The sequence below is a fragment of the Enhydra lutris genome, unplaced genomic scaffold, assembly GCF_002288905.1.
Source record: "Enhydra lutris kenyoni isolate GAN:26980312 unplaced genomic scaffold, ASM228890v2 scaffoldscaffold24, whole genome shotgun sequence".
In the NCBI taxonomy this organism is placed as follows: Eukaryota; Metazoa; Chordata; class Mammalia; order Carnivora; family Mustelidae; genus Enhydra; species Enhydra lutris.
Genome location: NW_019154108.1, coordinates 13,220,667 through 13,233,226, shown reverse-complemented (window position 1 = coordinate 13,233,226; position 12,560 = coordinate 13,220,667). Strand labels below are relative to the sequence as shown.

Sequence of the window (12,560 nt, the reverse complement as noted above, 5' to 3'; positions counted from 1 at the left end):
ATCCCAGGCTTTAAGGCAGGGACTCTTCCCCCATCACTGCCCATAAGGCAGGAAGTGGGTAGCAGGTGTTAGGTAAAAGAAGTCCTCACTCAGGTGTTTCCAGAAACTTGTAACCATCTGTGCGCACTCACACGTCATTCGTTTTTGGGGCCACATGTCCGGGTACAGACTACCTTGGCCACACGAAGGACTTTCTGAATTCCAGGCCAAAGAGTCCTGTCTGATAAATTCCAGGCCCTTTACTCTTGGGTGGGTGGTCACCAAGCTCCCAGCTTCTGAGTGGGACGCCAGAGTTCACCGGGAGAATCTCTAGTCTGGACACATGGAAGAACAAGGCAGAGGTCAAGCCTGCTCCTCAGAAAGGCTCTGGCAGGTTCTCCCTGAGGTGACAGGTGAGACAGAAGGTAATGTTTCTCAAAGTCTATCCAAGCCCATCCATGTCACAGTCTCCCGGGGGGAGGGGGGCGGGAGGGTGCTCATTAAAAATGCAGCTCCTGGGCCATGTTCTAGAAATCCGGAATCTGGGGCCCTGGGGTGGGCCCCAGCATCAGCATTTTGAACAGTCAGTCCCCTTAGGAGCGTCTTCCGCTTAATGTAAAAATTCTCTCTTGGGAAGAGATGCTATTTAGTTTCTCTCAAAGAAATTCATCTCTACTATAAAATTTCCAGGATGAGTTTAACGTGGCACTTCTCAGCCTCAACACATGAGACCCTTTGGGCCAGAGGTTCTTGGTCTGGGGAGGGAGGGCTGTCCTGTGCACCGTAGGCTGTTCAACGTGAGCTACCGGTAGAATCCTACAGCTGTGACAACAAACATATAAAAATGTCTTCAGACAGGGCCAGTGTCCCTTAGAGGGGAAAAAATCCCCCCTCAAAAGGAATGAAATCCTTATGGAATCTAATCTGAGTCCCGCGTGTTGCATGGACCTTACCAAGTTTGGGGCGACGTCCAGGCCGGGCTCTGGCCACAAGGCCCTGGCCCTGGGCACCACTTTCCAGCCCACATAGGGCTGAAGCCAGTCAGGGGGGGGTCACTCTGTCCTGGTGGAAGTGCCGAGCCAGCCCCTCTAGCGCCCCCTCACCACCCCTGCCGCTCCCACTCCCACGCATCCTCCCTGTTCCTGCCCTGATGGGGATGGTGAGGACGGCCCCTCGGGTGGGGACACTGCAGGTAGGACTGTGAAGGCGCGGCCCACGCACAAGGCTGCCCCTGCCCATGGAGCAGATGAGGCCTCAAGGAGAGGGCGTGTGGGGAAGAATCTTCTCTTGTGAAAAATATGAAGTTTATTTTTGTGCTTATTCTAAAGTAAACATGGTCACAGTGAATCTAGTTCAAGTACAAGAAAACAGAAATCTAAAGAAGTCAGTCACTTCCACGGTGACACCGAGGGGGCTCCTGGCCCCACCGTCCTGACCAGCCTGGTCAGTGTGCGGGGGTGGGGGGGTGTCACGGGGACAGAACACTCGACCAAGGACAATAACAGGCATTCAGGGTTCCCGGTTCAACGTCTGGTTTATTTGGGTCCGGGTGCCCAGAGGCTCGGGCAGCTGAGGGTCTCCCTGCCCCGCCCCCCATCAGGAACACGATCCCAGGATGGAATATCAAAACTCATCTTTTGTGTCAAAATGGGGCTGGTCTTCGGGCTCGAAGTCCAGGTTGGGGCTGCCGTCCTCGTTGAGAATCCTCCGGGCCGTGTAGCCCACGATGGGGTACTTGGCTTTGTACACTTTGGTGAAGACGTCGTCTAGGGATTTTAGCTCCTCGGCCGTGAGGCCCGTCTTGGGGAGAAAAGCCCAAGCGACACCGGGGAGAGGTGCGGGGGTGGGATGAGTGAGTCATGCCTTGCACTGGACTCTCACCACCCCGCCCCCCTGCCCCCACACCCCTAATGCTGGCAAAAATGTATCTCAACAACCAACCGACTTTTCAAGAACCAACCCTGTGTGTAGGGGGATGGTGGAGAGGGAGCCATTTGCTGTTTGACTGATGTGGGAATTCAAGACTCCAGAGAACACCCAGTCTGGGGCAGGGTCGGGTACGTGATACGCAGTCTGCACCCACCTTCTTTTCATGGCCCTCTACCCCTCTCCCGTGACAGATTCATACACCCTTCCCCTTCCTTGGCTCCTGAATCTTTCTGTAATGTTGTGGTTTATAAGTCTGACTCATCTGAGCACAGCTGGGTGAATGCCGGCCCCTCTGCTGGGATTTCTGAGGCCCTCAAATGGCTTCTGTCAATGCTGTTTTCTCTTTCACAAGAATATGAACATGGGGATACTCTGCTTCTCAACCCTGTTCATGCCCAGAGCGGCCTGGGGAATGGGTGTCCAAGCCCAACAGCAAACCTATGAGCCTGGGGGTGGCAGGTGCAGACTGTAAGGGGGATGGGACTGTCCGGCAGGTTGAAGCCAAACTGTGAAGGTCCCAAGTTCACGGGAGCTTGGGCGTGACTCTGCAGGTACTGGGGAGTCTGGGAGGTTTCTAAGTAGGAGTGGCATAGTAAGATCTCTACTTCAAGAAAACAGCTGGCCACACTGAGTGGACGGAAGATCAACAGGCTAATTAGGAAGCTTTGCTATTGCCTAGGTGAAAACGGCCATGGCCAAGGCAGGTGGGACATTTTGACAAAGGCTCATAATCTGGCTCACAGTGTCATGGGTGAGGTCTGCGGGGTCGAGAGACATCTTGGCCACCCCTCTGGTGGAGTCCTTCCCAGTCAAGGCATTGTAGGGGGCTCCTCGTCCATAAAACTCTGCAGTGGAGAAGAAGGAAGAAGTCGTGAGTGTGGACATGCACGCCAAGCAGCAAGGAGACGGTCTGTGGTGGGGGAGGGGGCTTCTGAGCCCAATCCGGTGCTGTAGAAGCCTCCAGGCCCAAAGAGAGGGGAAGCAGAGAAGACATGAAGCCCAATAAGCCAGCCCCTGCCATCAGTCTGGGTTCCACTAATGCAGACTTTGGAATAAGTCACACATGCTGGACTGAAAGGTGATTTTTAAAAAATACAGAGTGAAAACAATCTCTTAAAAATATTTAAAATGCAAACAGGAAGAATGTTCAGTCTTCTTAAATGTTGGTGGAAGCCAAGTCTACTCGGTTCAACATCTTTTGTTTGGTATCAGGTAACAATGAACCATAACAAAACTGCCATGATATCATCGGTAATTACCACTAGAGAAACCATGAAGTGACATTAAAATGTTCTGTCATGTTCTGTGATCCCAACACCTTGCAAAGCAACACTTTTCCTCTCACTGCTTCAACCATGGTAAAAACATCAAGTTGGAATTTGATTACATAAGCAGCAGGAAGCCATGGGGGGCTTTTGAGCAGGAGCATGACATCATTAGAAAACCACTGTGGAAGTACAACAGTGACGAAGAATGTTATCTCCATCTGAGGGAAAAGGCCCTGGCCAGTGTCCCCTCACTTTGTTCACACATCCAGTGCCCACTCTGGCTGCCAAGCTCCCCAGAAGTAAGGATTCATAAAGCCGAGCCACTTACCCTTTCCAGAACTGACATCAAACACCACTCCTTTCACTGCCATGTAGATGGGCTGATCCTCCTAGAAAGCAAGAGAGAAGCTGTTGGAGGCAGCCCAAGATCTCCGCTCCTCCAGCCCAAGCTGGTGACATCTCTTCCCACCACAGGCTGTGCAGACAGCAGCGGCCGAAGGTACAAAGCGGCCATCCCTGAGCCAGTCCTCAGCCAGCTCGTCCCATCAGGAGCTTGCCCCTGCCTGCCCAATGTCACGTCCACTCACAAACTTAGGAAAAGTGACAAAGTATCATGACAAGCCCAGGGCAATACCTTTCTGTGAAAAAAAAAAAAAAAAAAAAAAAAAAGAAAAGAAAATCCCAGGGACTGAAGCAAATCTACATAGGTAAGAATTCAAAGTATGTTAAATAGTGGATTTTTAAAATCAACCCAAATCTCCTTTCATCTTGGTTAATGTACTTACATGGATGCAATCAGTATAAATGATCGATTTTATATTTTGCTTCTTACAGGTAATATTGCTTCATATAAACATTCCCATGTATTGAAATAACCAAAATGGTTGTCACTAACACAGCGCTATTTTATATTAGTGATACTGTGTACCTGTTGGTTTGGCTCTTCTTCTATTTTGGGTATTTGGGCTCTTTCCAATTCTTTAAAACCATAAATGGCAGGATTATGAATATCTTTCTATTAGCTACTTTATAATTTGGTGAGTTATATTCCTGGACCAAAGTACATGAACAACGTCATCACTTATTAAAAATGTAAGCAGTCTGTTCTTCAAAAAACCATTTACAGTGCTAGAAATATACAAGCAATGCTGTCTCCCCAAAGTGCTCACAGTCTCATAGTATATTTTTTGCTATATTTATAGGGATAAAATGTTATCTGCAAATCCCTATCCCCTCCCACCACCACCGAAGAGAACAACGCAAAAACAGATGGCATGAATTTCCTAACTACCATCAGGGTGGACTCGGGCTGGGGCAACTGGCACGTTCTAGGACACGCAAGACCAGGCCTCCTTTGTCTCAGCCCCATTGTAGGTACGGGGACACCAACCGTCGGCTCCTAGGCCAGGGTGAAGGGGGCTGCTGCGGCCGGGTACACAGGAATCTCTAGATTGCCGAGAGCACACTGCTTGTTCTCCTCTAGGCATGGGCCTTGAGCTTCTTGCCCTCGTGGGGCTTAAGGTCAAGTTTTCATGACTACATTTCACAGAGAGAGGAGCTGGGGCTCTGGGAAGGTAAGCGACTCGGCCGAGGAAATGTATCTCACCATCACATAACTTCACAGGCCTCAGTTTCTCTGACCGTTAGGTATGGATAACACCCAATGACCTTGCAGGCACGCTGAAGGACACAGCATAGGCGAGCACACAGTAGGCCCAGCGCAGGAGCTCAGTGAGTGGTTGGTTATTACATTCTCTATCACCTCCGGACAGTCTCCAGAACTTCTGTTGACTTGGTGGACATGTGCTCCACCTCAACCAAGAGTTATTTAATTCTAATTTTATTTATTTGACACACTGGGGGAGAGAGAGCGCGTGCACAAGCAGGGGGAGCTGCAGGCAGAGAGAGAGGGAGAAGCAGACTCCCCGCTGAGCAGAGAGCCCTACTCGGGGCTCAATCCCAAGACCCTGGGATCACGACCCAAGCCAGAAGCAGAGGCTTAATCAACTGAGCCACCCAGGTGCCCCTATTTTAAATTTTTTTTAAAGATTTTTAAAAAATGATCTCTACACCCATGCGGGGCTCGAACTCACCCCCAAGATCAAGAGTTGCACGCTCTACCCACTGAGTCAGCCCGGCACTCCAATATGGGTCATTTTAAAAGGCATGGTTTAGGGTGCCTGGGTGGCTCAGTGGGTTAAAGCCACTGCCTTCGGCTCAGGTCATGATCCCAGGGTCCTGGGATCAAGCCCCACATCGGGCTCTCTGCTCAGCGGGGAGCCTGCTTCCTCCTCTCTCTCTGCCTGCCTCTCTGCCTACTTGTGATCTCTCTCTGTCAAATAAATAAATAAAATCTTTATAAAAAAAATAAAATAAAAGGCATGGCTTAACCAGCCAGAAGCCTGCTTTTTTTTTTTTTTTTAATGGTCTTTCTTTCACTGTGGTTGTGTATTTCTTGACTTCAATAGCTTATCAAGTGGGGTTACATATTATTTCAATTTAAACAGTATTTTAACAGTTATAATTTTACCCATGGCATTTGGTCATATTTTCCATCCTGATGCTTTTCCTTGACTACGTTACTCCTTCCTTGTGTGCAAAGAGGCATAGAAACATGACATTCACGTACATAAACTAGAACCACATGCATCTTATCACTAACACCCTCAACTCCAACAGTTAAATATGTGTCTCCTCGTGAAACCATACATTGAAGGTGTTGGGGCAAAGAAGAAATCCCAGCAAAGGGGCAGAAAGGAATGTTGTTACAGACATTCCAGAGAGAGGAATGGCCTTATCGGTTAAATGTCAAGTGCGCTGGGAGTGGGGCTGTGGGGTCATTCCAGGCCTGTGGAGCTGGGAGTCCACTGGCAGCAGAGCGGTGGGCATGGTTTCCGGGCCCCGGGGGTAACTCAGGCAACTGAGAAGACAAAGGGTGAGTGGAAGTCTTGCAGAAATGCAGACTCCGAAATACAAATGTCCCTGCAGACAGATAAAGACACACATGCTCATCACCAGCTTCCCACCAGGCTCCCCACCCTCTCATCCACCTGGAAGGATGCTTCGTTTTTTTCATCTGTACAGCAGGTCTGCAGAAACAGCAGGAGGTCTGCCTTTTTCCAAGAGCCCACAGGAGGAGTCACCTCAAGTCGAACAGACCTGGGTTTGAGCCACGGCTTATAAGCTGTGCTGCCTTGGGCAAATTACTTAGCCTCTCTGTGCCGCAGTTTCCCCCTCTGTGAGTATCCACTTACCAGGCTGTTGTGAGGATTAACCAAGGCAAGAGATATGAAGCCCTTAGCAGTTCGTTAGTTTCCTGGATCCTTAATCTAGATTTTGACAGACAAAAAATGTACTTCCCAAGTGACAGATAAGGATTCTAGAGGCATTTTAAGTTAAAACTGAAAGGGCCTTGAAGATTATCCAACACCTTCATTTTCCAGATGCAGCCCTACAGGCCGGGGAGTTGGGAGACTTGCCCTGAGTCCCAGCGGGAATCAGAGCAGTCTCTGGAGCCTTAGAAGCCAAGCTCATTCCACTCCCTGGCCTGCCCCACCGGGGGCCACACAGCATGAAGATAGCACACTTGCCTGGGACCAGGACAGGGTGAGGGGGGCCTGGGCAATTCATCCACAAGACTCAGGACCACCAGTGAGGCACGGAGTGGGTCAGAAGCACCCAGATGGACAGGAACCAGGGGAACCCCTGCATGAATGAGGCCTCGCCTTTCTCCTCGGGGTCTGGACTTGCCTCACTGGCCTTCCTCCCCACCTGCTGTCAAGCGGGGCCAAGAGAGGGCCACGAGAACGACCACAGAAGAGCAGACAAGGCAGCAGGGCGAAGAGAGGGAGGGAGAGGCCTGGAGCCTGGGTACACGCAGGACAGCGGGCCCCTGAGCCTTCAACCTCGCCCTTGAACCGGGGGCCAAGGACAGAGCCAAAGGCCCTCATTGGTAAAGAGGGAAACTGCTGCGGATGTCTTCTTCTGCAGAAATAACGGGGCCCCCCGAGGATCCGAGGCCGGGTTCCTTTCTGACCGCCGTGGCATCGGTAACCTATTAATGGATTGTGGATTCACTAAGTGACTTACTAACCAATTTTTTTAATGAAGTAGAAAAGGAAAAGTTTAAAATGGAACAGAAAATAGAAAATGTTGGGGTGCATCACACGTAGTAAGAAGAAGCATTGTTTGACAGAACTTTTGTGGTGTGTGTGTGTCCTGGGGGACGGTGCAGAAAGTACGCCCTGACACAGCCATCTACAGTCCGTCACTCAACTGCACAATTAGGCGGTTTCCCCTCTTTATTCTCCAGCCTTCACCCCCCTGCCTTCACTGTATCTTCTTCATGTCTGTTCAGAATGATCTTTCTGGAAGAAGTACAGTCTTACTCCTCACTATCATTCAGTTTTAGAAAAGCAGAAAACAAATGTCACCCTGTCACCTCCTGACCTTAGCACAGATTTCCGAGGACAGCTTGTGCTGAGAACAGACAAATTCCATCTACGAAGAATAACCGTGAAGCCCAGGGGGCCTCGGCCAGCTCAGGGTCCAGAGTCACATGAAATAAACTCCCGCAGCCAAACTACATTTCCCAGCATGCTGGCACGCTGGTATCTTCTTAGAACCGGTACCCCCGTGGGGCACGTCACTGCCTGGCACGGTTCTAGGACTGTGCAAGGACGGAAAGGGGCGCCCTTGGTAGTTGCTTTTCCTTGTTCAGGCCCGAGGGAGCAGTGCCTGGTTCACCTCGAGGACTCCTAGCTGTGTAACCTTGGGCAAGTTCCTTTAAACTCCCCATGCCTCCTTCCTCCACTGACAAATGAGATAACAGCCCCTCCCTCGTGAGGCTGTGATGGTCATTAAATGAGCTGGTGCTTTAAAGTGGTTAGGATAGGGGTGCCTGGGTGGCTCAGTAGGTTAAGCCTCTGCTTTGGGCTCAGGTCATGATCTCAGGGTCCTGGGATGGAGCCCCGCATCAGGCTCTCTGCTCAGCGGGGAGCTTGCTTCCCCACCCCCATCCTCTGCCTGCCTCTCTGCTACTTGTGATCTCTTATCAATCAATAAATAAAATCTTAAAAATAAATAAATAAAGTGGTTAGGATAGTGCCTGACAGAGCTGGCACCATCTGGTCCCAGGCCCAGAAATCAGGTGGGGCTGGGGGCAGGCAGGGTGACCCTCTCTGCCCTTGGTATCCTCCCACGCAGTGAAGGCGGAAAACACATTTTCTGAGGATGGCAAAAATCGTGTTGCACTTGGAGGTTGGAGGATGACATCCACTCTGAACGAAGGAGAATCCTCAACTTCACTCGTCTTCCCTCAGGGGTCCGAGGCGGCGCCCCGTAACCAACTCTATGAACATTTCCACAGGAAAGCATGAACATGAGTATTCACACTAAGGACAACACATGACCATTATAAACAGACTCGTGTCAGCGCCGGCAAGGTTCTGTCACCAAAGGAATTCAGAGCAGGTTGGGTTTTGCTATTAAATGACTTATTAAAAAAAAAAAAAAAAAAAAAAAGACCTTGTGGGGCACTTGGCTGGCTCTGTTGGTAGAGCATGCAACTCTTGATCTTGGGTTTGTAAATTCAAACCCCACGTTGGGCATAGAGATTACTTAAAAATAAGATCTTTAAAAAAAAAAAAAAACACCTCTTCTGGGTTCAGAGCTTGATTTTTGAATTGCATAAGAGGATTATGGACCTGTTATACTGCCTCTTGCTTATAACTTTAGTAATAAGTTAACAAAAGTAGCAGCTAAGATTTATAACGGCTTACTATGCTAAGATTACTGCAGGCCTATCCTCCTTTGCGTATCACCATCTCATTTAATCCTCACACAATCCCTACATAGAGTAGGCACTCTTGTGATGGCCATTGTCATGGTCAGTTTTACGTGCCAACTTTGATCAATTACAGTATCTGGGTGTCGCTATGAAGATACTGTGTGGTTGTGATTAGCATCTATAATTAGCTGACTCCACGTAAAGGAGATGATCCTGAACAATCGGGGTGGGCCTAACTGCATCAGTTGAAAGGCCTTAGGAACAAATTAAGGTTTCCGTGTAGAAGAAGAAATTCCTCGGGTGGGCTGGGGCATCAGCAACTGCCCAGAGGTTTCTGGCCTGCTCTATGGACTTCAGACTTGCCTGACCGCGGCCCGAAGAACGGGGAGTCGTAGCCAGGCATGATCCGAAGGTACAAAGCTCTAACTCGGGTACTGTATAATGTCTCACACAACAGTGACACTCCGGAGAGTGAAGGGGGTGCCATTAGTAATTCTTCCCAGACAACAGGCATAAACCAGAACCTTCCAGGGTGGCTCAGGGAACAGCACGGCTCTACTCAGCTGTATTCATCGGCCCCTCTCCTACCTGACTTTCTTCCTCCCTCTGCCTATAGACGCCCAAAACATTTCTCTCCTTAACCTGTTCCCACCTCAGGCTTCCCTCTTTCCTTCCCTTAGTTAAGTATCCGTGTCAGCATAAAAAAAAACAACAACAACAACAAAAAACAGGGTCTCTTCTCTGTCCTCATCCTGTAGCCCCTGGAGCTGTGGCTACAAGTACCCTCAACCTTGAACTCTCTCTTCTCTTGGGTTCTGTGCCAGGGGTCTCCAAGTTCGCTCCCATGTTTCAAGATTGACTTTGAGGACTCACAGAACTCAGCATACAGTCGTACTCAGAGCTCAGATGTATTACAACTGTACAGAAGGATACGAGATCGTAAGAGAAAAGGACACAGGCAGAGTCTAGAGGAATGCAGGGGTGGATTTCCCCATGCTCAGTCTTTCCCATGAGGGGTCACACACAGAGCTCTTCCACCAGCAACACTATGCAGCACCACGTGCATGATGTTTCTGCTCAGAATGTTAGTCTCTACCCATTAGAGACTCAGAGGCCAAGGTTTTTACTGGCAGCTGGCCATGTAGGCCCTCTCTGCCCAGCAAATACACGGTATAAAGAGCCCGGAGTGAGCCACCCTCATCTGCTAGGGAAGTGTGGAACACCCTGGAATTCCAGACATCAGCCAACAGCCACTCTTGCCAGCGGGCCTTCCTAAGGAGAGTAGGCCTGTTACGTTAACTCTTTTCTGCAACGATTTCTGGATCCTGTATCATCTGGTTCTCTGCTTCCCTTAACATCTAGTCACATCCCTGTCTCCCTCCTTCTGTGTTCTCTTCCACTCAGGCTTCTAACCAATGTCTTTATACAGTGATATTCAAACCAGCCATTAATGCCTAAGGGCCAAGTTTCTGACCACCCTCCCCCTGTCCCCCCTTTCAAACCTGGTCTATTTAAAGCTAGCTAACTTGGGGTTAGGAATCCCAGGCTGGAGGGTTTTAACAAGAGGACACTGGTCCCTTCCTCGTTCTGCCCCTAACTGGCGCATGCCTCAGTTTCCCCGTGTGTAAAAGCAGGAGGTTGGTTCTTATCAACGCTGACAGGCTATGGTTCGGTGATCTCCCCATCAAACTTTCCCCCTCTCTTCCCGGATTGGCCCCACTATGGCCCTTCTACCGGGGAGTGCAGCATCTTCCTAGGCTCTGAAGGCATCACACTGGACCCCAGCAGTCCAAAGGCACGGGGGACTGTGAGGAGTTTCCTAGACGCCTCCAGACTATTGAGTGATGTGGGTGTGTTGGAGCGGAGGGTGTCTTTGTCTTTAACCTCCGGTCTTCCCCTCTGCCCTCTCCCCAGCTCTTTCTCAGCTGAGAGCACAGGCAGTAAAAGTGGGTTTGAGATCGGGGCAGGAAGTGCAGGGAAGCCTGGATCATCCCTGGGTCTGCCCCACAGGTTTTACTTCCCTTCTCCCTCCCCCGCCACTCACTCCACCGAGGAAGAGGAAGGGTCTGCCCCCAGCTGATGCTAACATTACCCCCCCAAAGTTCCGAGGTCCCGGGGCCGATCACCAGCCGAAACGCATTTCAGGGGAGCAGCTCGCCGGAAGGCAGGCAGGAGGCAGCGCGGGCACGGGGCGTGCGGGCTCGGAGCCGGGGCCAAGTCTGCGCAGCCCCGACTCGGACGGACTCCCCGGGTCCCTGCGCGGCCTTCCGTCTGGAGGGAGGAAGCCCGCAGGCCGGGCGTCCAGCTCGGAGCCCGCGCCTCCCTCGCGGCCCCCAGTCCGCTCACCTCCTCCCCGCCGTAGCGGGCCAGCTCCTCCTCCGTGAAGAGCCTCACCGGGGGACCCCGCTCGGCGGGGCGCGGCACCTGCCCGGCCCAGGCTGCCGGGGGCCCCGGGGCCAGCGCCAGGAGCAAGACCAGCGCTGCCAGCCGCCGCAACCGCCGCCGGGACGCGGGGCCCGCCATGGTGCGCTCGCCGAGCAGGGCTGGGTGGCCTGGGCGGCTGGGTGGCTTCAGCGCGGTCCCGCCCCGTGGCCCCGGAACCCCGCCCCCCCCCCGCGCGCCGCCCTCCCCGCCCCTGCGCCCTCGGGACCGCGCCGCTGGAGCTCCGACTCCGCGGCCCCGGACTGGAAGCTGTGCGGAGAGCGACCCACGTGACAGTAGTTGTTGAGTAGGTTCGTGGGTGACACAGCCCCACACTCCAGCACCTAGGAGGATGTATTTACACACTAGGACCCCAGCTTTATTCAGTGGGGCTGGCTCAGTCGTGGAGCATGCCACTCTTGATGGGGGGTTGAGGCGGGGAGTGTAAGTTTGTTCCAGCCCCGCATTGGGGTGTAGAGGGTTACTCAAAAATCTTTTTAAAAGTTCCCTTTCACAAAATTCTGGCTGATTTCTATTCCTTTCCAGATATGTCCCCGAAGGGATTTTTGCAAAGGGTAGAGCGTGGCGCAGATTTGCACTGAAATAATAAGGGCTGGCATTTGTGCAAAGACTCCTTCATTAATTCATAAAACAAATACTTTTTGAGGTCCTCCCTGTATCAGGTTACTGGGAAGACATCGCTGAACAAGGCATCAGTATCCACATGGAGTTTACCTCCCATGGGCTTGTATGGATGAAATGGACAAAAGTGAGATACATACGTTGCTGTTGGCAAAAAGACAAAGCAGGGCGAAGGACAGGTAGCGTTTTGTGGGGGGGGGGGGTGGCTGCAGTTTTAAATGGGCTGACCAGGGGCTCCTGGGCGGCTCCATGGGTTGAGAGTCGGACTCAGAGTCAGTTCGGGTCGGGATCTCACGGGTCCTCTGAGAGCCGCAGTTGGGTCTTGGTAGGCATTCTGCTTGAGACTCCCTCCCTCTGTCCTTCCCCCTGCTTGTGCTTTCTCTTTCCCTCTCCCTGGAAAAAATAAATAAATCTTACAAAACAAAGAAACAAACAGGGTGACCAGGGAAGGTCCCACTGAGAAGGTATTTGTATAAAGAGGGTAAGGGAGGTAGCCAGGAGGGGAGGACATTCTTTGCAAAGGGGAAGACAGG

At 51.4% G+C, this 12,560-nt stretch overlaps 1 protein-coding gene across 1 annotated transcript; it reads right to left on the bottom strand.

The window, feature by feature from the left end:
- Window positions 1–1,494: 1,494 nt before the first annotated feature.
- Window positions 1,495–11,530, bottom strand: LOC111150794 (neudesin neurotrophic factor). The gene is made up of 4 exons (XM_022508396.1): window positions 11,311–11,530; window positions 3,505–3,565; window positions 2,650–2,753; window positions 1,495–1,779 (listed from the first exon to the last, which is right to left on the bottom strand). Exons 1-4 carry the CDS (start codon window positions 11,485–11,487, stop codon window positions 1,603–1,605), a joined length of 519 nt encoding a protein of 172 aa, XP_022364104.1. The 5' UTR covers window positions 11,488–11,530; the 3' UTR covers window positions 1,495–1,602.
- Between the last annotated feature and the right edge of the window lie 1,030 nt (window positions 11,531–12,560).